This window comes from Pinus tabuliformis, chromosome 8, assembly GCF_031772625.1.
Source record: "Pinus tabuliformis cultivar Carrire ecotype Pingquan chromosome 8, CPIR1, whole genome shotgun sequence".
Lineage (NCBI taxonomy): Eukaryota > Viridiplantae > Streptophyta > Pinopsida > Pinales > Pinaceae > Pinus > Pinus tabuliformis.
Window position 1 is genome coordinate 609,199,544 of NC_142294.1, and position 26,029 is coordinate 609,225,572.

The window sequence follows — 26,029 nt, forward strand, 5'->3', positions numbered from 1 at the left end:
AGGTCCAACAACCCAGAAAAATCTTTATTTCTGTGCCAATCAATGCGGTCTGGTCAAACATAGTCAAATCCTCCAAAATCACTGTCAAACTTGGTCAAACAGTCCTTGGTCAACAGTGGTCAAATTCTGGAACAGCTCTGAAATTTCGGCCCTGCAATCTGCCCAGAAAATTTGTTCTCCTTGCCACACGTGTGAGAGAAAAGATCTGCCCAATAGCTGTACGAACCAATGAGAGGAGAGAGAAGAATGTGTGAGTGATGAGGATGCCAAATGAGGTGAGAGGTCACTTATATTTATACAAGTCGTTGAGGGCGAAGTGACATGTCCCTTGGGCTTCATGAGCCTACATGATGATGTGGCCAACCTTGACAATTTACACATGTCTGGGCATAAATTCAAAAACACATTTCTGCTTAGCCAAATTTGATGATCTTTAAATCAATTTTGGTCCTCTCAAAAAGAGGAATTCAATGCAATCACCATCTCCATCAAATGAGCTGTTCAAAGTGGAATTTGGCCGTAGTTGCCAATTTTAACAAATAACCCCAAGCCGACCTTGACAAATTACATGTGAGTGGGCATGCCTTCAAAAATATATTTTTCCTTATTCAAATTTAGTGATCTTTAGGTCGATTTTGGTCCTCTCGAAAAGAGGAATTTATTGCAATAATTATCTCCATCAAATGAGCTGTCCAAGGTGGAATTTTGCCCTAGTTGCCGACTTTAACATAAGGAAAATCTCATGAAACACCCTTGTGTGTGAAAGGAACTGGCCTAAAGTGAGAGGAAGTATTGCTGTGATGACATTGGGCAATCTTGCTAAATGCCTCTAGGGTTGCACTTTTGTATAGGACTTTGTAACATTTTGAAGTGCAGGTTTGGGAGCTAACAGTGTCAAAGATGATATTATCACATTCTTAAATCAGTAAGGCCATTACAATAATAATGATTACAAAGTGAGTTTTCCCATGACTGTATGTTAAGATTACACCATTAATTCAACAATTGCTGTAGCTTGGCTTAAAAATGATAAGAAACATTGGTAAAGAATTCGTTCTTGGTCACAAATTTCTTATTCTGTTCTTTTGGGATCAGATTTATCATTCCTATTGTTGCACTTCCTTCTCATTTAGCTATTGGCTTCTTTATGTAACCATTCCAATTTATTTAATTGCCACTTAGGTTTATGGAATTCAATATATACTTTATCTTTGGGCATGGTTATGATGTCATTTTGTTCAAAATCATATTTGAACAAGATGTATATCTTTGATGGGCTGTTGTGACAATAATCTTGCCTATATTTTTTAGAGCTTGATGGATGCACAGACGAGTAGGCTTCTTCAAAAGATGCAAGGAATATATCTGGGTGTCATTTCCTATTTGATGGTGGCTTGATCGGTTTCTTCCTTGAAAATATAGTAAATATCTTGAAAATACCCGCAAGGTCAATTTCCTGGAAAGGAAAATTACATTTGTAAGAAAGCTGCAAATGGGTTTTCTAAATTATCCTTCTGTATTGTCATTTCCGAAGACCAAGTTTACGGCAATCATATACACAGAGATCTGGTCATTCCTGAAGACCAAGATTGACCAATCATGCAGATACAGAATGTTAGTGTTCTGATACCCAGCAGCTAATTTGAACAGTATTCTGAGATGCAAGAACTAGAAACTGAACTGTGAAATTCATTGATCAAATATACTAAGTATTCTAACGAAATTGTAGTGGAAAATAAATTCATAAAGACACAAGCACACAATTAACAAAACACCAAAAATACCCAGGAAACCCCAACTGGGGAAAACCTGCTAATTTGTGTTTTTTATTGATCTGCTTAGGAAAATCTCAGTAACAAGTTGTCACTGGGAAAAAATTCCCTTCCATCTCTTTGTTCCTCAACACAATATCCTGCACACCCTAGACCAATTCGGACTCTCTCTTGTGCAGCTGTACCAACTGTACGGGCTTAACTGCCTCCTTGTACTCTTGGCCCTCCCTGACCTCATGTGCTGATCTGGAACTATTTTCCTAATCTCAAAATAGAAATTCTTGCTAGTGCATAATCATGTGATTCACCAAGTCTGCGCTCTTCTCTATACAAGATTGAATTGCTCTTCAACTCAAGCGAACTGGCTCCTAGAACCCAAGTTGAATTGCTTCTCTGAACTCACGTCTAACTGACACCTTGAACTCAATGGAACTGGCCTTTTGAACACGAGTCAAATTGCCTTATTGAACTGAAGTCGAACTGAGATAAAATCTCCATGCATGCTTAGTTCGATTTATTGTTTTTGACTATAGGAAACTTAGAGAATTTTCCTAAGTCAACACTAAGAGAAAGTAAGACTGCACCTTAGCTTCACACGCGGGTTCTTCTACCAAATATAGTGTACTTCTAAATTTGGTAGAATCCTTCCATCTCTAACTTCAATTAACACTCCCATCTCAAGTAGACAAAACTGCCCCTTGCTGAAAGAGCTCTCCTTAGCCATAAAGAGCCCTCCTTAGTCTACAAACATGCGTGCATTTGCTGAAAGTGACAAATCCCTCAAGTTGCTTAGCATAAATCTCAACAACTCCGTTAAGGAAGGTGGCCTTCACGTCCATTTGGTGGATCCTCCACCCCATCTGTACTGCAATTGCCAGAAATTGCTAGAATAGTTTTAATGGACGAATATCAAGCCACCGATGTAAACGTCTCATCATAGTCAATCCCTTTGACATGAGAGAACCCTTTGGCCACAAATCTAGCCTTACACTTCTCCACTCTCCCATCAGTTGCATGTTTGATCTTGTACACCCAATGTGATCCCACAACTGATTTTCCAACCGGTCTTGGTGCTATCTCCTAGACATCAATTTGCAAGATAGAAGAGTACTCTTTCACCATCGCATCACACCAAACTTGTTGAGAAGTTGCCTCCTTGTAACAAGAAGGCTCCAAGTCTGTCACCTCAGTCATAAGTGCCATGTATCCTATATATCTCTGTCGCTGTTTACTCTGTCTGAATGTGCTACTGGGAGCCCTAACTCTCTTTTGAACCTCCTTAGGCAACTGGTCTTCCCACTTGGCTCGACCTCTCCTTGCACTGGCAGTCACTGGCTAAGTTGTTGCACTACTCTATCCTCCTGTAATTGCACTTTCTCCTCAACTATATGCTAGTCTGCCTGCCCAACAACTGGCTGTGATGAAGTCTGAAGAGCTGGATGAGCCACCTGCTCCTCCTGTGCTGCACCCTGCTCACACTCAAAGGAATTCCTGAGATCACTTCCTTGAACTTCACATCACGTATGATCACCGTCTTCCTGAGTGTTGGAATTTACACCTTGTATGCCTTAGATGTCTCGTTGTAGCCCATGGAAATGCCCTTCCTTGCTGTGGGCTCCAACTTCTTCCGACTATCTGAAGACACATGGCAGTAAACAAGACTACCAAAAATCTGGACGTGAGACACGTCATGCTTCTTGCCTGTGAAAGCCTCCTTGGGTGTGATTTTTCCTAGCACCTTGTGTAGACTCCTGTTTTGTAAAAAGACTGGAGTGTTGCATGCCTTTGCCCAAAGAAACAGAGGTAACCCTTGGTCATGCAACATAGCCCTGGCTAGTTCAACAATGCTCTGGTTCTTGCACTTAGCCATCCCATTGTGCTGATGGTTATGAGGTGTGGTGAGCTCTTTCCTGATGCTCTCCTTGTCACACAAGTCTCTAAAAGCATTGGGGATGTACTCCCCACCATTGTTTGACCTCAGCGCCTTGATCCTCCTACCAGTTTGGTTCTCCATCAAGGCTTTGAATTCCATGAACTTCGAGAAGAGTTGATCTTTCTTCTTCATGGGAAAGATTCATGTCTTTCTCGAGTGGTCATCAATAAAGGTGACATAATATTTGTATGCCATTAGGGATGGTGAGGAAAAACTTTCACATAAATCCAAATGTACCAGTTGCAAGATACTCTTGGCCCTGTTGTCTCTGCTAGAAAAGGATGTCTTGGCATATTTTCCAAGTGTGCAACCCTTGCACATGTCATGTTGATCTATATGGTACTGCGGTAACCCTGTGACAATCTGACTCAAAATCTTCAGCCTGGCATGGTGTATGTGACCCATATGCCTATGCCAAAGCTCCCCAAGGTCACATCTATGCACACTGATCTCTCTGCTGTTCAAGGCTGCTTCTGTCTCAAACTGTAGCCTGTAGAGGTTCTTCACCCTAACTCCAATCTGCTTAACTACTCCGGAGTTGAGTTGCTTGATGAAGGCCTTCCTCCTTCTGAAGATAACCTCATACCCTTTGCTCTCCAATGTTGAGAAACCGTGTTTTTCTTCAACCTTGGGACATAGACGACATCTCTAAGGCAGAGAGGTTTTCTGGATTCCCTCTCAAATTTGACTGTATCCATGCCTGTGCTAGGTACTTGCCATCATCTCCCATCTCTATATGAATTTGCATATCCTTCTCTTTTAATTGGCCGAAGTAACCGTTTTTCTTGATCATATGAAAGGATGCTCCACTATCAATATATCATACGCCGCTGGCCACTGAGCTTGCCGTGCAAGCTATGAGCAAAAACTCCTTCTCAAACTGAGAAGTGAACTCTTCTACCTCTGCTGATGCTACCATGTGATCCTTCTTGGACTGCTTCTTCCTATTTGGACACTTGGTGGAATAGTGCCCAAATTGATGACATGAGAAGTACTTCACTTTACTGAGATCTTTCTTCTTGTCTCCTGAATTGGACTCAGCCCCTCATAGCTTTTTCTTTCCCTTGGCTTTGTCCCCTTTGCCATCTAGGGCAAAGTTCTCTTCTTCGTCAATCTTCGTATGAGACCTAGATTTTGCTTGCTTCCGAATCTCCTGTTGCATGTGATCACTCTATAGCCACTCCCAATTTGGAAGCTTTTCTCTACCACTCACTGCATCAATGAAGTTTTCCCGTGACTTGGGAAAGCCCAATAATGCAAAACTGACAAGGTCTCTGTCCGAGACTGTCTCCCCAACCCTGAGAAATTCGTCCTTCACTTGGGTGAATCTGGTTAGGTGAGAAATCATGGACTCAGACTTAGTCATCTTGATATTTCTGTGCTTATCTTGAGGTACCAACTCCCTGGCCTCACTCGTACCCTGGTACAACCCTAAGATAGCTGTCCACATGGCCTGAGCTGTCTTCTTACCAGAAAGGTGAGGTATGATATGATCCTTGACTCCTTCAAGGATTATTCTTCTGGCCTTTGCATCCTTATTATTATGTTGGGCCAGTTGCTGAGGATCTGCTGGAGCGGCTGGTGGACTCTCCACAAATTCCCAAATTCCCAAATTCCCTGCTCCTGCAATACTATACCAATCCTCTCCTTCCAAGAACAGAAATTCGAGGCCCCATCAAGGCGGTCCTCAAATCTCAGACCCAGGTATGCCATGCTCTAACTCGAACTACTCAGAAACACCCTTGCGCAAGCCTACTAGAGAAAACACTTGCGCACTTGATTTCAAAGGAAAATACTGCGCCCTTGTGTAAACTACGTAGTACGTACCCTGCACTGTAAATGTCACTTGTTTATAAGGAAAATATACTGCTTTCTGGTCTTTAATCAATCTGTAGCTCTGATACCATGTTAGTTTTCTAATACCCAACAACTAATTTGAACAATATTCTGAGATGCAAGAACTAGAAACTGAACTGCGAAATTCATTGATCAAATACAGAGTATTCTAAAGAATTTGCAGCGGAAAAATAAATTCATAAAGACACAAGCACACAATTAACAAAACACCAAAAAATACCTAGGAAACCCCAACTAGAGAAATCCTGCTAATTTGTGTTTTTTATTGATCTGCTCAGAAAAATCTCAGTAGTAAATTACAAATCACTGGGAAAAAATTCCCTTCCAACTCTCTGTTCCTCAACACAATATCCTGCACACCCTAGACCAATTCGGCCTCTCTCTTGCGTAGCTGTACCAACTGTACAGGCTGAACTGCCTCCTTGCGCAAGCTATCTCGGCCTCCTCAAGTGATGCACTCTCCCTGACCTCACGCGCTGATCTGGAACTATTTTCTTGAGCTCAAAACACAAATTCTCACTTGTGTATAATAATGTGATTCACCAAGACTGTGCTCTTCTCTATATAGGATCGAACTGCTCTTCAACTCAAGCGAACTGGCTCCTAGAACCCAAGTCGAACTGCCTCATTGAACTCAAGTCTAACTGACATGTTGAACTCAGGCGAACTGGCCTTTTGAACTTGAGTCAAACTGCCTCACTAAACTGAAGTCGAACTGAGCATGCAAATCTTCATGCATGCTCAGTTCGATTTACTATTTTAGACTAAAGGAAAATTAGAGAATTTTCCTAAGTCCACACTAAGAGAAAGTAAGACTGCGCCTTAGTTTCACATGCAGGTTCTTCTGCCAAATTTGGTGCACTTCTAGATTTAGCAGAACCCTTCCATCTCTAACTTCAATTAACACAGAACTTGTGAGACTATATTTTTTCTTCCCTGCACCCTGGACATATAATGTAGTTATCCAAAGACTAACACCCTAATATGTCATATTTTTGTTACCTTTTACTCTACAACCCAGACATAACACATTTCAGGCCACCTCAATTATGGTCTAATTCTCTTTGGTGTCTGTTTCTCCAAAAGTACTATAACTCAAAGTTGTGCTTGTTTCTGAGTAGATGAATATTGGCTAACCTGTTGTGATCAAACTGAATGATGTTTTTTTCCATTGCTCTCAATCTAACTAATGTCATTACTTTGTTCTCTTCTTTCTAGCACTGTTGATCACTTAGACAGCAGTCTTCATTTCTATTCCGAGAAATGGAGTATATATGGGCACTGTGCTTGTTATAAAATAGTATTTATAATTTTATACCACATAGTAGTAATATGTTTTCTTTGGATGTTATCCCTTTTAATATTATTGAAATAAACATAAATCCAGTTCTATTACTGAAACCTTTACTTGGTTTGGTTTCTGTAGCCCAAATATATTGGAAAACTGATAGAGAAGGCCAAGATTCGTCAACAAGAACAAGAAATTGTTTATGAACGACAACTTGCCAAGGAAAGAAGCAAGGAAGATCACTTGTATGCAGACAAGGATAAATTTGTTACGGGTGCTTATAAAAAGAAGCTTGCAGAGCAGGCAAAGTGGCTTGAGGAGGAAAGATTACGTGAGCTTCGTGAAGAAGCAAATGATGTAAGTTATTTCCAATATTTCTGCTTCTCTTGTGTTTGGTGGCAGTGACTGATAGGTGGTATTTAAAAGATATTTGTTTGGAATATTTTTTTTCTTCTTCCCTGCTCTGCCCAACCCTTTCACTGACAGAGGTTTTCACATAAATGGTAATCACAAATGGAAGTGTTCGCCATAACAAAATTTGAAAAATTAATACCGTATTCAAGCAATGTATACCTGAAAGGGCCTCTTGGCAGTAACGTGTAGAGGACATGTATAAATTTGATGCTGGAGTTAAGCCATGAGAAAGTTCAAGGTAATTGTGTGATGTTCACAGATACTTTTCTGGAACACATGCTTTCGTTGCAGATAGGAGGAAATGCATAACCACTTTTTTTCTCTGAGGTAAATCCAATGGTCCCTTAGGGTTTCACCATTTGTACCAGGTGGTAGGAAGTAAGATTATGGTCTATTTGAGATTGAATTCTTGCAGGTCCAAGGTCCTATACCATAGAATTTTTTTAATAGGAAAATGATTCCTTTAGATTCCCCTAGCGGTCTTGCATGCTTTGAAAGTATGTGGAAGTTAGGGCTATATTTTCTATTTAGAAGTCCACTAAGGCTTTAGGCAGGGAGTGAATCAGTGGTGGATTGACAATCTTCTGCTTTTATTCCTCGATTTCCTGCTATTTATAGCTGACACAAATGTCATGAAATCCCCAAGCACACAGCGTACAGATCATTCATTAGTTAGTTTTAGGCTTTAGCATTTGCTAGGAGATCATTGGTTTTCAATATGTACCTTTCCACTGTGCCATGCCTCGTTGATTTTTAAGGTATGAATTTTGGTTTCCAAGAATGTTGTAGCAGTTTAATTTGGTCATAATTTCCTCAGGATTATCCTCATTATTCAAGAGCCTTAAGACATTGGGAAAAGTCCCTGAAATATTTATTGTAATTGAATTGACAACAACCATTGACATGGAAGAACAAAAGCCTTTATAGTTAATCTGTTGAACAAAAAAATATTTCTAGTCTTTCATTTAAACCTTTTTCCAAATTTTCCTTCTTTAGCAGTTGCTTATTTTTTTCGTTTAATCTCTCATTCGAGCTATAATTGACTGCATGCAGTATTTATAAATCACAACTGCAACCTTACAATCCCATCCTTTCCTAGGGATGAGCATTGATTTCTCGAATTCACTTCACTTTCCTTAGTAATTTGATCGCATGGGAAATTTCAGTAAAAGCTTATTTGTTTTTGATATGGTATGAATGATACCTATCCTCATCTGAACAATGAGGATGGCCATTATTTGTATGTCATTTTAATTTTGTGATTTTTCGGCATTAACTATGTTCTAGCTAACTTTTCTTTAATATGACTCACTAGTTCTTGATACTTAAGTTGTTCCCATCCAATACCATTTTCATCCATTCCGTTATCATCCAGAAATTTTTACCTGCAGAATGGAAAGAGTTGGTATAACTCCCAGACCTACAGCCTATGTTACCTCACTCTAAATATGTCTTGCTTTGGGTTGGCACTTCTTCAACTAGAGGGTGGTTTTCCCAAAGGCATGCATTGGAAATCGTGAGGGTAAATATGACCTTAAGGCTTAAACTGACCAAGCGTGTTGCTGTCCAAAATAAATTCAGATACACTATCACATACAATAAGCAGGCAGCAAGCACAGAGACCAAAAGTGTCTCTAGATGCAAAAATCATGAACTTATGTAGGTGATAATCTCCTGCTGTTCTGCACTTAAAAACCAGAACAGCAAGCAAATATGTGTAAAAAGTGCAAGAAAACACCATTAAAAGATAAAATCTAAATGATACATGCAAATATATACTGTGGTATATGAAAATTGACTATTATGTCCTCGTATTTCTGTCTAAATTAATGCAGACGATGTAGGAATTTACAGGGTAAGTTCCACAGAAAGAATACCAAAAGGACACCGCTCACAACTAGATCTCAAATCAATACACCAGTATTTTTGACGTGGTTAAAACCCTCAGAGTGCAAGGAGGGAAACAGTCCACGGCCTGTCCCAACGTGGGTACTACAGGCAATTTATTAATCAAAGAATGAAAATTTACATAAGCTTCTCTCATGCACGGATTACCCGAACAATGACCCTCCATGCGCTTTAAATAGAACTCATGGACCAATCGGGTGTCAAGCCACGGATCAAGTGTCGGTAATACCGAGGTGAGAGTGAACCGTCGGATCACTACATATCGTGACCGTCGGATTGTAAGTTACAAAATGTACAACGGTAAAGAAACACACTTTACCTAACTCTAACCTAACTCTATACTAGACCAAGTTGAACTTAACTATATCCTATGTGTCGGAATATCCTAACATCCCCCCTTAAGAACAACTTGGGATAGGATTGAAGGATTTACAAATATGACACAATAGGAGAAGGAAGGAGGCACTAGAGCCTATCCCCCCTTAGTGACAACTTCCTGAACTCCAAGCATATATCGAAGTTTAGTGAACTTCGCCTCTGTGAGAGCCTTTGTGAAGATGTCTGCAACCTGATCATCTGTTGGACAATATTGCACTTCAAGAACATGGTCATGAATGAGCTTTCTGATGAAGTGCATGTGTAGTTCAATGTGTTTGCTGCGCTGATGCTGGACTGGATCTTTGCATAGCTGAATGGCACTTTGATTATCACACCAAAGTGTGGTTGGATGCTGCTGCTCAAAGCCAAACTCTGATAGGATCTGACGAAGCCACAAGGCTTCCTTACTAGCTTCCACGGCACCACGATACTCTGCTTCTGCTGACGAAAGAGAAATGGCAGCCTGTTTCTTACAAGCCCATGTAATAGGTCCTGAACCAAGAGTGAAGACATAACCGGCAGTAGACTTCCGATCATCAGGGTCACCAGCCCAATCAGAATCAGTGAAACCAACTAACAGAGGAGCTGCTTTGGCACTGTAATGAATCCCAAACTGTACTGTACCTCGAACATAACGAAGTATTCTTTTAGCTGCTTTCCAATGACTTTCACGGGGGTTTTGCATAAAACGAGCAACAAGGCCAACAGCAAAGGAAAGATCAGGACGAGTATGGGTTAAATACAAGAGTTTTCCGACAAGTTGACGGTATAAGGTAGCATCAACTTCAGGAGAAGTACAAGAGACTGAAAGTTTGACTCCAGACTGAAAGGGAGAAGGGGCTGGCTTACAGTCTTCCATGTGAAAATGACGAAGAATATCACAAGCATACTTGGACTGGGAAAGGAAAATACCCTCTTGGGATTGCAAGACTTGAAGACCGAGAAAATAGTGTAAGTGTCCTAAGTCTGTCATTTCAAATTTCTTTTTAAGGCTGGACTTCACATGGTTTATAAGGTTGGGATCACTACCAGTAAGAATAAGATCATCAACATAAAGAACAAGGATGATAAGAGAGTTGCCCACTTTCTTGGTGTAGACAGTATTGTCAGAATGACACCTAGAAAAGCCAGATTCTAAAAGAAAGCTATCCATTTTGGCATACCAAGCCCGAGGAGCTTGCTTGAGGCCATAAAGGGATTTCTTAAGTCGACAAACAAGGCTGGAGTCTGTTTGTATGAAGCCAATGGGTTGTTCCATATAGATTTCTTCCTGCAAGTCCCCATGCAAGAAGGCAGATTTAACATCCATCTGATGGACTTCCCATTTTAAAGAGGCAGCAAGGGAAAGAACAAGGCGGATAGAGTTCATTTTGGCAACAGGGGAGAAGGTTTCAGTGTAGTCAATGCCTTCAACCTGTGAAAAGCCCTTAGCAACGAGACGAGCTTTATGTTTATCAACTTTCCCATCTGGTCCATACTTGGTTCTGTAAACCCATTTACATCTAACAAGTTTGCGTCCCTTTGGTAGAGGAACAAGATCCCATGTATCATTTGTCATCAATGAATGATATTCTTCATTCATAGCTGCTTCCCAATGTGGATGGCCTGAAGCTTCTGCAAAAGTGTCAGGATCATGATTTACTGGAGCTTGAGCCAGTAAAGAAGAGGCTCTTTCAAACTGAGAACGTGTACGTCGCTGATCTGTAGGATCACCGGCAAGATCACCTGCTGCATCCCGAGTAGCACGGACCCATCTTGGAAGTTGAGGATCCTGAGAAGGTGGGGGAGGATTATCATCCTCGCTTTCATCATCTGAAGAAGAAATGTTTTCAAAAGTAGAAGAGATAGGAAGAGGTGGCACATCCGCCGGACTAGGCTCGCAGGCCGATTTATTTTCATCAAATTTTACATCTCTTCTAATGATAACATTTTTGGACTTAAATGGAATAAGTCTATAACCTTTTACATCTTCAGAATATCCAACAAAAGTACATTTCTCACTCTTAGGTTCTAAAGCTTTATGCTTTTCATCTGGAATATGGGCCCATGCTTCACTTCCAAACACACGAAAGTGACTTACATCTGGTTTAATGGAACTCCAAGCTTCTTCTGGAGTGATATTCTCTAGAACCTTAGTAGGAGTGCGATTGATTATATAATTTGCACAATTAATTGCTTCGGCCCAAAAACTAAGACTGAGTCCTTTAGATTGCAGCATACAATTAGCCATTTCCTTTAAGGTGCGATTTTTCCTTTCAGCTACACCATTTTGTTGTGGAGTGTATGGAACAGTATGTTGCATTTGAATTCCATTTTCGGTGCAAAAGTTGATGAATGTGTTTTTAACATATTCTCCACCATTATCAGTTCTTAGCTTAAGAATTTGATGTCCAGATTGTTTTTCAACAAAGGCTTTGAAGGCCAAAAAAGTGTTAAATACTTCGCTCTTGAGTTTTAAGAAGTATACCCAAGTGCGTCTGGAGAAATCATCAATGAAAGTTAAGAAGTACTTGCAGCCAGAGAATGAAGCAACAGGAAGAGGACCACATAAATCACTGTGCACAAGCTGTAAAGGGGCTGAGGCGTGCCAAGAGGCACGTTTGTCAAAACTGTCCCGATGATGTTTTCCGAGTACACATCCGGAACAAACACCATCTCTGCAAGATACCATAGGAAGACCTGTCACCATATTTTCTTTACATAGATGCTGAAGGGAGCGATAGTTTAAGTGACCAAATCGCTCATGCCAAAGTTTGCTCACTTCATCATTATGAGCAACAAATACTGAGGGAAGATTGGATGACCCAAAGTTGTGAAACTTATACAACCTTTTGGAATCATCAGCAAGACCAGTAGCTAGAATCTGTTTAGGATCTTTTAGATCCTTGATTACAACATCATGAGGTGAAAATTCAACAATTTTACCTTCACCTGAATGAGTTATCTGATAGACAGATAGAAGGTTGCAGGATAAGGTTGGAACACATAATACATCATTAAACTGACCATTGTCTAGATGAACAGTTCCAGTCCCTACAACATTAAGAGATCTATCATCACCAATATATATATTTTTGGTGTTACAATCATTTAAAGAAGAAAACATGGCTTGGTTTTTGGCCATGTGACAAGAGGCTCCAGAATCAATGAGCCACTCATGAGAATGAGAAGAAGAAGAAGATACATTTAATGCATAACCAGACTGAGATGATTGACAATGACATGCAGAAAGTGCCATTCCGGAAGTTGAAGTTGAAGTAGGCTCCACATGGATGTTATGTTTCTTCATTGCGGCTTCCAAGGCTTCCATCTTCTTAAAGCATTTAGATTCTAAGTGGCCATCTCGATTACAAAAGTTACAATGTCTATCAGTCTTCTTCCATTTGTTTTTATTGGTCTTATCATTTTGCTGAAATGATCTTTCATTTTGAGGCTGAGATGGTTTAGGACCATTCTTTTGAGGATATGACTTCTTAGGATTCTTTGAATTTGGTTGCTGCTGGGCGGCTAACGCTTTCGTGGAAGAGTTTCCAAGATTAAGAAGACCAAGGTGTAAGAGTTTTTCTTGTTCTCTTATTAAGGAATCACAAAAGGAGTCAAAGGAAGGGGCCTTGTAGTCTTGTCCTTGACAAATGAAAGCTTCCCTTGTAGAATGGAAAGTGGAAACAAATACAGAGTAGGCTGGTCCCAACTTAGTAAGGATGGAATAAATAAGGTTACCATCTTCTTTCTTAACTTTAACACCTTCCAAGAGATATCTAAGGGTCTTGAATTTGGACAAGAAATCTTCAATGCAAGAAAAATTATTAGGATCCAAAGTAAGCAGCTCATTTTCAAGTTGATGGGCTCTAATTTCATTTTTAATCCCAAAAACTTTAGCAAGTTTTTCTAATGCTTCATGAGGAGTCTCAAGGTCTGCAATGTGGAATCTAAGATCAGGAGAAATAGACATCCCTATCAAACCACGTGCTTGATCTTGTCTATTTTCCCATTTTGCCGCCTTGTCTTCATCTTTTGGTTTCTTCTCTTGGTCTGTGGCTATTCTGAAGAGACCTTTACTTCTAAGTAAATCTTCCATGTAGGCTACCCATTGGAAGTAGTTAGTGCTGTCAAGAATGACTTGGCATGGACTTTCCATTTTTAAAAAAAAACTGAAGCTGAAGATGCTGAAAGTAAGTGTTCCAATGGATAGATCTCGAAAAAATAGGCGGTTTTAAAAAAAACGGCTCTGAAAAAGGCTTCCGGATGAAGAAGTTATGGCTTTTTGAAAAAAAATTGTTGACGTTGCCGGCAAAGTGCGCGAATGTGCGGGAATGAAAAAATCCGCCCCCACAAAATGGAGACTTGAACCCAAGACCTCTACTCTCTTAAAATAGCTTTGAACCAATTGATCTATACAAAAAATTTGAGAGAGAGAGAGAGAGAGAGAGAGAGAGAGGGGGGGGGCCTTGGTTTGCGTGCTTGCCTTGAGAAAGCTCTTTTTCCCTACAAAACACAAAACACAAAACCCAACACGAATATGCAAAGAAAAACGAACCTTGCGGCTCGAAGTTAGCTTTAGCCAAAAAACTAGAAATTAAAAAAAAAAAAATCTCAAAGTTAGCTTTAGCCGAAAAACTAAATATTTTTCTCAATGTTTCTGATTTTCCGAGATCACACTAAGGTGCAGGGAAAAGAGCATACGCATGAGAAAAATCCTTCCTTTCTGTTTCTGATTTGCCCAGATCGCACAGAGTCGCAGGGCAAAGAGCATACGCAGAAATGAAAGGTATAGATCCGGTTAAAAAAAAGGCTAAATAAACTGAGACCGAAATAAGCAGAGAGAAAATAACAGTAAACTGCAAAAAAAACACTGTATACCTCCCGATCTGAAAAATGACGCAGCTAGGGCTACCGGAAACCTTTTCGCGTGAAACGAAAGGGGTTCCTCACTGGAACAGATGCTCCGAACGCAACAGAGCAGTCCTCTCGGCCCGAAAGCAGTCAGAAACAGCAGATCTAGGAAACGACAGCCGCATGCAGTTCTACCGGCTTCAGATTTGGATCACCAACGGACGCGGCCCTCAAATAGCTCTGATACCATGTAGGAATTTACAGGGTAAGTTCCACAGAAAGAATACCAAAAGGACACCGCTCACAACCAGATCTCAAATCAATACACCAGTATTTTTGACGTGGTTAAAACCCTCAGAGTGCAAGGAGGGAAACAGTCCACGGCCTGTCCCAACGTGGGTACTACAGGCAATTTATTAATCAAAGAATGAAAATTTACATAAGCTTCTCTCATGCACGGATTACCCGAACAATGACCCTCCATGCGCTTTAAATAGAACTCATGGACCAATCGGGTGTCAAGCCACGGATCAAGTGTCGGTAATACCGAGGTGAGAGTGAACCGTCGGATCACTACATATCGTGACCGTCGGATTGTAAGTTACAAAATGTACAACGGTAAAGAAACACACTTTACCTAACTCTAACCTAACTCTATACTAGACCAAGTTGAACTTAACTATATCCTATGTGTCGGAATATCCTAACAGACGAGCAAGGTAATCTTGCTGATTTTGATGCTAAAACAGTGTGTTAGAGATACTGGTCATATTATAGAAATATTAGGAGTTAGACCCTATAATAAAGTCTCACTAAAGACGTAATAATGAGGCATTTAATATAGTAATGATTGCAGTGGTTATTCGTTAGGTATTTTGGAGTTACGAAATGTACTCCTCTCCTACTGTGTAACTAGACATTGCATCATCTAACAATACACAATTGCGCAAGGGAAAACAATAGGGTCATAGTTAGAGATAAGAGGCTGCCAATTGTAAGATGTCTTTCATTGTGGGTCTGAGTTGCCATCTTGCCCAATAGGTGCCGAAAGTGGCCATCAGGGTGAGCCAAAAACGTGAAGGGTAAGAATGTGGATCCATGTAGAATAATTCATTTACTGTGAAAAATTGTGATATTGGAGACAGTGAGTCATTACAATTGGTAATGAGCTGCTATTGAGCAGCCAAATGATGAACAAGAGTCGAAGCCAGAGCTGAAGATTATATCTGTGATACATGGTGTGAATTGTATGCATTTAAAGCCACTGTTTCATTTAGTCAGTAGTAGCATGAAACCTTTCTTCCCTTTGTACGTTGTACCACTGACAATATATTAAATGCCATATGGATTTTTAAGAAGTTGCAGGAGCAACCACTGTACAAATTGACAATGCTGTACGGGTCTGTATGAATTGATAGAACTGTACTGTTAGATAATTAATTGATTATTCAATAAATGGCCTCCCTTTGTTGTTACTTGTTTGCATTCCCCTCCATTGGACATGATCTCTGGATGAAAGTCCCTTCACCCCTGCTGAGATCTCCTGGTTTTCACTGTCTTGTGCTCACTAAATGTGTCTTCTCCCTTAGCCTACCCTTCCTTTTATAAGATTATGTTATTGACCGAATCCACAACCCTAATTTCTAAAGTAATTGATGGTTGAGATTAGGTCGCAACATAACTTGAGATTAACGGTTGAGATGAGATCTCAACATCACTTGAGATCAACGATTGAGATTCATATAATTCACTAATGCAAATAACCTTTACATTCATTAGATTCAACTCATTTTTTCTTATAAAACGAAATTACTATAATAATTAAAGTAATTGCTAAGATTAAAGGGTAATTAGGCAACTTCCACATGTTTAGACACTTAGACCTATGTTGAGCAAAACTTCTAGAAACCCGGCGTTTCAGCCCTCTAGCAGTACCTGTACCCGAAACTCCATAACTTGGCCGAAACTCAATCGAAACTCGATCATCATGTAATCATCTATGCGAGTTAATATAGAATGGGGTTTCCTTCTAAATTGTCATCTATGGGTCTTATTCCCTTTTTTCTTACAATATGTGTTATTCACTTATTAATAAATTTCTTTATATATATATATGTGTGTGTGTGAGACAGTTTGGCCGACTTTTCCATTTATGGGAGGTGACGTTTCTAAACATAGCCGTTTCAGAAACTCTGAAACGTTTTAGCACTTCGTGCAACTTAGACATAGATCCATACAAAAACACCTATCTGAGCTACATACATCAACACCTTAGCAAGGAACGTATTCTGCACCACTCCTAGCTTGTCTTTGTAAAACAGAAACTTTCCTTTCACTAAGAGTTTGGTGAGAATGTTTGCATTCTACTCATTTGTGGATATTTACTGAAGTTTCACTGCCCCCTTCTGGAACCTGTCTTTAATTTCCTAATACTAGATCTGATTTATTTATACCTCAACAATTTTTTTATACCTAGAAATTATTTACTCAATAAAATCTGAAAACTGTTGGAAAATAAAATCAATAGTATTTTAACTTTCAAAAATTAAAATGCAGCAGAAATAAAATAGGGAAATCAATCGCACTACTACATAAAAATTCTGCCCAACACAATCTTCATTCCCTTTAAGTCACTTGAGAAAATTAGGGCCTAGACCCACAGGGAATACACATAAAAATTACAACTATTGGAACTTGAAAATTGACCCCACTGAAAAATTGCCTGTTAAAATTGGCAACCAGGGCAAAACTTCATGTGGGTCATCTTATTCATGGCTAATAATATTTTTATTAGATTCCTCTCATCGAGAGGTGTAGGATTGATATAAAGATCATCCAATTCCGATAAGTATTCATGGAGATATGAATTTATTTTGATTATGGAATTATTATCAAGCCGACCTACAACTCATGTAGGCTCAGAAGCCCAAACAGTCGCATCTATTCACCCACCAACGTTGTGTATAAATATAAGAGGACTTTTCCTCATTTGGACTCACTCATCTCATCACATCTCTCTCTCTCTACTGCGCAGATATGAGTCTCTTCTCTACTGCGCTGAAATGGGTCTCTCTCTCTCACACATGTGAAGCCGGAAGCTGTTGAATTTGAAGCTGCAACTGCAGAAGTAAAGATTGACTTGCGTGGCCTAGAAGATCTCCTCTTTGGAACTGCGCTGTAGGTTCATCTGAACCTCCTTTGAAAGCCGCAACTTTTGGTGGTGGAATGAAGTCAATCCGATGAACGGTTTGCAAAATATCGACTGCCCTAGTTTGAAGCCGGAAACTGCTGAAACTGAAGCTGCAATTGCAGAAGTAAAGATTGACTTGCGTGGCCTAGAATATCTCCTCTTTGGAACTGCGCTGTAGGTTCATCTAAACCTCCTTTGAAAGCCGCAACTTTTGGTGGTGGAATGAAGTCAATCCGACGAATGGTTTGCAAGATATCGACTGCCCTAGTTTGAAGTCGGAAACTGCTGAAACTGAAGCTGCAACTGCAGAAGTAAAGATTGACTTGCGTGGCCTAGAAGATCTCCTCTTTGGAACTGCGCTGTAGGTTCATCTGAACCTCCTTTGAAAGCCGCAACTTTTGGTGGTGGAATGAAGTCAATCCGACGAACGGTTTGCAAGATATCGACTGCCCTAGTTTGAAGCCGGAAACTGCTGAAACTGAAGCTGCAACTGCAGAAGTAAAGATTGACTTGCGTGGCCTAGAAGATCTCCTCATCTGAACTGCGCTGTAGGTTCATCTGAACCTCCTCTGGAAGCCGAAACTTTTGGTGGTGGAATGAAGTCAATCCGACTGTCGGTTTGTGAGATATGGTCTGCCCTAGTTTGATAATGAAGCCGCTAATGCTGATGCTACTGATCTAGGGTTTGCTACTGCCGATATGAATCAGATTTATTGTACTATTTCTCTCTGCTGAATTATTGAAGATAAAAGAAGATTTGATCAAAGGGTTTCCTCACACATTGTGGGGTTTGTCCCTGGCTAGCCGCCACACTTGTGTCTCTTGTCTTGGCTTGTTTTCTGTCGATCGTTTAATGTTCTATCTGCACTTTACTTTATGTACATGTGATTGCTAATCGGTGGAATATAATAAGAAAAAGAAGTAAACTGTTATAAGCATAGAACATACCATAACTTAACATGGTATCAGAGCTGAGGTGAAGACAAAGCCCGAGCAAGAGCAAGAGCAATCATTGAAGAGAAGATTGGGAAGGCTATCCTAAAAGAACTGTGGGGTCCTCAACACTCTTTCCTGCCGAAGACAAGCTCCGTGAGAAAGCTGACTATCACGGATGGAAGATGTCTATCGATCTAACCCTTGAAGATCAAGGAGTGCTGGACCATGTAAGAGGCAATATTGTTGAGCCTTCGTCAAATGCATCTGCTGCTGCCTGGAACAAATGGAAAAATGGAGAAGTCAAAACAAAGAAGATCATCTGGGACTCTATCGACAAGCGCTTGGTGGCCTACATCTCTGATCTGGACACCTCCAAGGAAATCTACGACACACTGGTGAGTTTATTTAAAGTTAATGATGCAAATCAAGTTTTGTTTCTTAGAAATAAGTTGAGGGAAATCAAGAAGGGTAAAGATGAAAGTATGCAAGCATACTTCTTAAGAATCACCGAGATCAAGAACGATCTCCTATCTATAGGGGAAACCATTACTGACAGAGAAATGGCACTCACAACTCTTGGAGGATTACCATCCGAATGGTACGTGCTCAAGACTACTCTTCTGAACTATAATGTAATTCCTGGTTTTGAGGAATTAATGGCTAGATGCATTCAAGAAGAAACAAGGGAAGAAGTGCAAGAAATGCCCATGCCTAAAGGTCCTCCTGCTGCCTTTTCTTCTCATGCAAAGAGAAGAAAGGACTCACACCGGGACGATGATCAAAATCCCTCTGATGGCAAATCAAAGGAATGACAAATTCAACAGCAAAGGTAAGAGGAGAGCTGGAGATCGAGGAAGAGGACAACCATTCAAGAAGGCTAGAAAGTCCAGGATGTACTGAATGCACCTGACCTCAAAAGGAACCTAGTGTCCATCTTGGCAATGGAAGACAGAGGCTACAAGGTAACCTTCAACAATGGCAAGGTATGTATATGGAAAAATAATGTTAAAGATTCCTTTACTCTTGGGTTTAGTGTTGATTCATTATATCAGGTTGATGGAAGTCGGCTAGGTGTCATGTCTTGTGACACAACTCTTTAGTCCGAACTTTGGCATCGGAGGTTTTCCCACCTTCATTACAAAGCTCTACCTGATGTAAGACAGATGGTAATAGGGATGCCCGAATTCCAAGTAGAGAAAGAAGGTGTATGTCTGGGATGTGCCAAAGGAAATCTCAAAAGGGGACAATTCCCCTCAAGCCAAAGCAAGACCTCCGATATATTACAGTTGGTTCACTCAGGCATACCTGAGGTTGGCATTAAGAGGGAGACTACTACACCACATACTCCTGAGCAGAATGGTGTGGTGGGAAGGAAGAATTGCACGATGATGGAAGCTGTCCGGGCCATGCTACATGATCAAAGACTTCTGAAGTTTCTATGGGCTGAAACTACAATCACCGCCGTATATGTACAAAATCGATGCCCTCATCAAGCATTGGGTTCCAAGACTCCTGAAGAAAAATTCACCGGTAAGAAACCTGATGTTTCTCATTTTAAAATTTTTGGAAGCCCTGTATACTTTCATGTGCCGAAAGAGAAAAGAAATAAATTGGGAGCATCTGGAAAGAAGGGAATTTTCGTGGGCTATGGTGAAAATACTAAAGGTTATAGAATCTATGTAGCTGGTCAAAGGGAAGTCATAATTAGTCATGATGTCACCTTTGACAAAGATATGGCTCTCAGCAAGGTGATCAATCTTCCGACTTTGAGGAGCTCTCAAGAAGCCGACACCAGGGAACCGAAAGAAAAGGATGATGAATAAATGCCTGATGTAGAAGAACCCATGGATCCGATTGATCCTCCTCCATATGAGCCTTCCTCTTCTAGGAAGAGGCCTTCATGGCTTAAGGGGTTACTTGATGATGCTGAAGGACATGCTGCACCCCGAGGAACCTTTCGTGAAAGTAAGAAACCTAATAGGTGTCAAGGATACCTGACCATCATGAGCACGATCATACAAAATGAGCCTTCGTCATTCTCAGATGTCGTCAAGCATCAAGTATGGAAGGATGTTATGACCGAAGAATATGAGTCTATCATAAAGAATGATGTTTGGGAAGTAGTTCCCAGATCCTAGGACAAGACTGTTGTTACTTCCAAATGGCTTTACAAGATAAAGCATGCAGCAGATGGAAGCACGGAAAAGTATAAGGCTCGTTTTGTTGCTCGAGGTTTCTCCCAAAAGGAAGGTATAGACTATGATGAGATATTTGCACCTGTTGCCAGATATACGACCATCCGCTCAATCATAGCCCTTGCCGCTTCACAAGGATGGAACCTTCATCAGATGGATGTCAAGACTGCGTTCTTGCATGGCTCGATCAAAGAAGAGGTCTACGTGGAGCAACCCGAAGGATTTGAGATTTATGATCGAAAATCTCATGTATGCAGGTTGAAAAGGCTCTCTATGGGCTGAAGCAAGCACCCCGAGCATGGTATGAGAGGATCGATAGCTACTTGATGAAGTTGGGATTCACTAGGAGTGAAGCTAATCCTAACCTTTACTTTAAGGTTGAAGATGAAAAGCCTATCATACTGGTGTTGCATGTGGATGACCTCTTTCTACAGGTGCAAACCCTCTCATTCACAAATGTAAGAGGGAGATGGTTTCTGAATTTGAAATGAAGGACCAAGGACTTGAAGTGTGGCAGAAGCCAAGGGAAATTTTCCTATCTCAAGGAAAATATGTGGTAAAGATATTGGAAAGATTTGGTATGATGGACTGCAAGCCTGTGACTACCTCGAGGATCTTAATTTTTAAAAGTTATATGGTAGTGATGTCGGACCAGATTTGGGAAATGCCTCTGAGTTTCATAAACTCATTCGCATTGATGTTCTTGGTGAACCTCCATCCGAACATATGTTTTGCAGTTAGCATTGTGAGCTCATATTTGGTTGAGCCTCACTGGATTGATGCCAAGAATCTTCTGAGATATCTTTGTGGCACAATGGGTTAAGATACATTGTCGAAGATGTGAGACTACTTGGATATACTGATGCTGATTGGGCAGGCAGTGTGGTGGACCATAAGAGCACTTCCGAGTGCTGTTTCACCTTGGGATCTGCTTCGATATCTTGGATGAGCAGGAAGCAAAAGTCGGTGAATTTGAGCACCGCTAAAGCAGGATATACTGTTGCTAGCATGACCTCGTGTGAGGCAGTCTGGTTGCGAAAGCTCTTCAGTGAGCTGTTTGGATTTACATTGGATACCATTGTGATTCTCTATTACAACCAGAGGTGGGATTTGATTATTGAGGAATCCCATATTCGTCGATTGCTCCAGCAGATAGACATCATCTGGGATATGGTAAGTTGATGAGCAAGGAGGCTCCATCGCATTAAGATGATGTACAGGTTGATACACCTTGTCAAAGCCCCGAGGAAAGATCTAATTTGTGATTTTCCCAGACGACTTGGAGTCATCAAGAAGCCCTTGTACAAGGGTCCTGCATGTTGCATACATTGAGCTCTGGGAGCTCTGAGGGCTTGTGGTTCTTACTGGAGAAACATACGACCACAGGGTGACTCACCCTCCCCTGGTGGTGCGCACTGGAACAAGATGATTCGCTCTCTTGTGGAACAAGATGATTCGCTCTCTTGTGGAACAGGATGATTCGCTCTCCTGTGTAGCAGGATGATTAGTTCTCCTGTGAGGCCTGGATTGATGTGTTCTCCATGGCGATTGTAGCAGGATTGATGTGTTCTCCTGTGAGGCCTGGATTGATGTGTTCTCCATGGCGGCCTGGATTGATGTGTTCTCCATGGCGATTGTAGCAGGATTGATGTGTTCTCTTGTGAGGACAGGATTGATTAGTTCTCTTGTCGAGGCATCCTACCCATGCAGTCTGGGACTCATGGGAAGTACCTCTCATCTGATCAATGAGCAGGGAAATGAAGTTAGGGACCATAGTAGTACCGATGGACGCATCGTTGTAACTACCGTACTCCCTACGCTAGGATGACCTCCATTGATCTGGGATCAATGATACTGGTCTGGGACCAGTGGTAGGAGTTGTACCATACTATGACGCTGACTTCGGGTCGGTTGAGACTGGTCTGGGATCAGTGGTACATACTCTGAGACTGACTTTGAGTCAGTGGAGGATGATATTGGTCTGGGACCATTGGAGTTGTACTCACTATGACGCTGACTTTGGGTTGGTTGAGACTGGTCTCGGACCAGTGGTACATACTCTGAGACTGAATTTGAGTCAGTATGATACATCCTCGATCATTTCTTCTTCTTCATAATTCGGACAAAAGCAGAGTAGAACAGAACAATGCAAGAGCAGAGCAGAACAGAACAAAATAGTACAGATCAGTGCAAGGCAGAACAAGACAAAGTAGAACGGGCAATATAGAGCAGAGCAGGGCAAGGGTCAGGCTGTACAAGGCAGTGCATTTGATGGATGAATAGTAACGACCGATAGACAGATTGCAGATGAAGTTCTCCATGGTTGAGAGGGAGTGTTAAAATTGGCAACCAGGGCAAAACTTCATGTGGGTCATCTTATTCATCGCTAATAATATTTTTATTAGATTCCTCTCGTCGAGAGGTGTAGGATTGATATAAAGATCATCCAATTCCGATAAGTATTCATGGAGATATGAATTTATTTTGATTATGGAATTATTATCAAGCCGACCTACAACTCATGTAGGCTCAGAAGCCCAACAGTCGCATCTATTCACCCACCAACGTTGTGTAGAAATATAAGAGGACTTTTCCTCATTTGGACTCACTCATCTCATCACATCTCTCTCTCTCTACTGTGCAGATATGAGTCTCTTCTCTACTGCGCTGAAATGGGTCTCTCTCTCTCACACATGTGAAGCCGGAAGCTGTTGAATTTGAAGCTGCATCTGCAGAAGTAAAGATTGACTTGGCCTAGAAGATCTCCTCTTTGGAACTGCGCTGTAGGTTCATCTGAACCTCCTTTGAAAGCCGCAACTTTTGGTGGTGGAATGAAGTCAATCCGACGAACGGTTTGCAAGATATCGACTGCCCTAGTTTGAAGCCGGAAACTGCTGAAACTGAAGCTGCAACTGCAGAAGTAAAGATTGACTTGCGTGGCCTAGAATATCTCCTCTTTGGAACTGCGCTGTAGGTTCATCTGAACCTCCTTTGAAAGCCGCAACTTTTGGTGGTGGAATGAAGTCAATCCGACGAATGGTTTGCAAGATATCGACTGCCCTAGTTTGAAGCCGGAAACTGCTGAAACTGAAGCTGCAACTGCAGAAGTAAAGATTGACTTGCGTGGCCTAGAAGATCTCCTCTTTGGAACTGCGATGTAGGTTCATTTGAACCTCCTTTGAAAGCCGCAACTTTTGGTGGTGGAATGAAGTCAATCTGACGAACAGTTTGCAAGATATCGACTGCCCTAGTTTGAAGCCGGAAACTGTTGAAACTGAAGCTGCAACTGCAGAAGTAAAGATTGACTTGCGTGGCCTAGAAGATCTCCTCATCTGAACTGCGCTGTAGGTTCATCTGAACCTCCTCTGGAAGCCGAAACTTTTGGTGGTGGAATGAAGTCAATCCGACTGTCGGTTTGTGAGATATGGTCTGCCCTAGTTTGATAATGAAGCCGCTAATGCTGATGCTACTGATCTAGGGTTTGCTACTGCTGATATGAATCAGATTTATTGTACTATTTCTCTCTGCTGAATTATTGAAGATAAAAGAAGATTTGATCAAAGGGTTTCCCCACACATTGTGGGGTTTGTCCCTGGCTAGCCGCCACATCTTGTGTCTCTTGTCTTGGCTTGTTTTCTGTCGATCGTTTAATGTTCTATCTGCACTTTACTTTATGTACATGTGATTGCTAATCGGTGGAATATAATAAGAAAAAGAAGTAAACTGTTATAAGCATAGAACATACCATAACTTAACATTGCCCTCAAGGAATTCGACACTCCTAGAAGAATTCGGCCCTCAGAGAATTTATCCTCCCTCACTAGCAATTCAACCCTTCTTTTTCTCTCATACGACCCTTGCGCAGTAGATAAATTCGCCCCCTGGATATGTCGACTCATTACCAAAACTCGGTCTTTCTCTTTAGCTAACTCGACCTCTCTCTCCTAGACTCAGCCTCCCAGAAATTTGCTCCTAAAATTTCCTTGATGTAATCCTTTTCCCGTCTCTTCAGTCTTGGAGTCTCACTCCTTTAGAAAATTGCTCTCTTAACAGTAGCATTGTAATTATGTCTTCATCTTCTCGCGTAGGTTCTATTTATAATTTCTCCATGGGCCAAATCCCTAATCTCCAAATGTTGAAATTCTAATGTTCTATGTTGTTACAATCACTTAAATCCAGAACTTCTTTATGCTGCAAAATAAGTTAAGTATTTGTAGATTGAACATAAACCATATGCACAATGGAAGACAATCAAGAACTCAATGAAACATAGAGAAGTTAGGTTAATGACTAGGTTAATACCCACAAGGGGAAAACCCGACCAGATTCTTCTTCTTTTAGAAATCAATTGTTCAATAGAGATACAAAGTACAATGAGAGAATGAAGAAGTTCACCCAAATTTGAAGAAGATCTCTGATAGTAGTAGCCGATGCAAACATTGAATCACTTTGGCTCTCTAAGATCTGCTCTTGCTCTTAAAGACTCTCTCTCTCTCTCTCTCACTCAATCTTCCTCTAGACTCTCCAACTCTCACTTTCTCAAGTTCGAATTCTCCTTTCACAAGCACAAATAAGTGTGTCAAGTGAGGATGAGAGGCACAAATATATAGGAAGAGCAAGGAGTTCGAATTCACGAAGGAGTTACTCCTATACCTTGAGGAGTTACATATGCCAAAATAGGAGTGCAACTTATGCCATAAAGGAGAAGAGTGTAACTTATGCATTTAGGAGAGAAGTGTAACTTATGCATTAAAGAGGTGTAAGAGGAGTCTTTTTAAGACGAGCCATTAAAGTGTGTAAGAGAGTGTAAGAGGAGCATAAGAGCATTAAAGAAATGTTCCACCAAGACTCTGGTGCGGGGAGGCGCGGGTGCGGGGAGGCGCACAAGGGGAACGTGTGGGAGTACCCTCAAATTTTAGGGAAATTTCAGGGGTGCAGGGAGACATCGATATATATATATATAATTCAAGTTCATATTCATTGTTCAATAATGAAAGGAAAATATTAAATAGACTAATAGTAATATGGATACCAATACACCCGGATGCGGGTGTTCATCCCAGGCATTAACATGACAAGACGGCAAGGCGGCGGACGGGTTGGCCACATGGCCCCCTGCAACTTCCCCCATGCCACTCTGAATTGCATTCAAGGCACCTTGCAGGAGCCATTTAATGAATGCAAAGGCCGAGGCAGAACCAATTCACACATAACAATGGAGCCTGCGAATTTCTCAGTTATTCCTCCCCCCCTGATTCACTGTGCTTGTCCTCCGCAGGCGGGAGAGCCAAATGAGCGCACCGTCACAGGTAGTCGATGCTGGTT

At 41.1% G+C, this 26,029-nt stretch overlaps 1 protein-coding gene across 1 annotated transcript in view; it reads left to right on the forward strand.

The window, feature by feature from the left end:
* Window positions 1-26,029, forward strand: part of LOC149236974 (uncharacterized) — a 166,050-nt gene that overhangs the window by 63,373 nt on the left and 76,648 nt on the right. Inside the window, exon 3 of the mRNA XM_089372555.1 lies at window positions 6,989-7,207. Within this exon, the coding sequence (XP_089228681.1) occupies window positions 6,989-7,207 (219 nt within the window). The remainder of the gene's footprint in view (window positions 1-6,988; window positions 7,208-26,029) is intronic.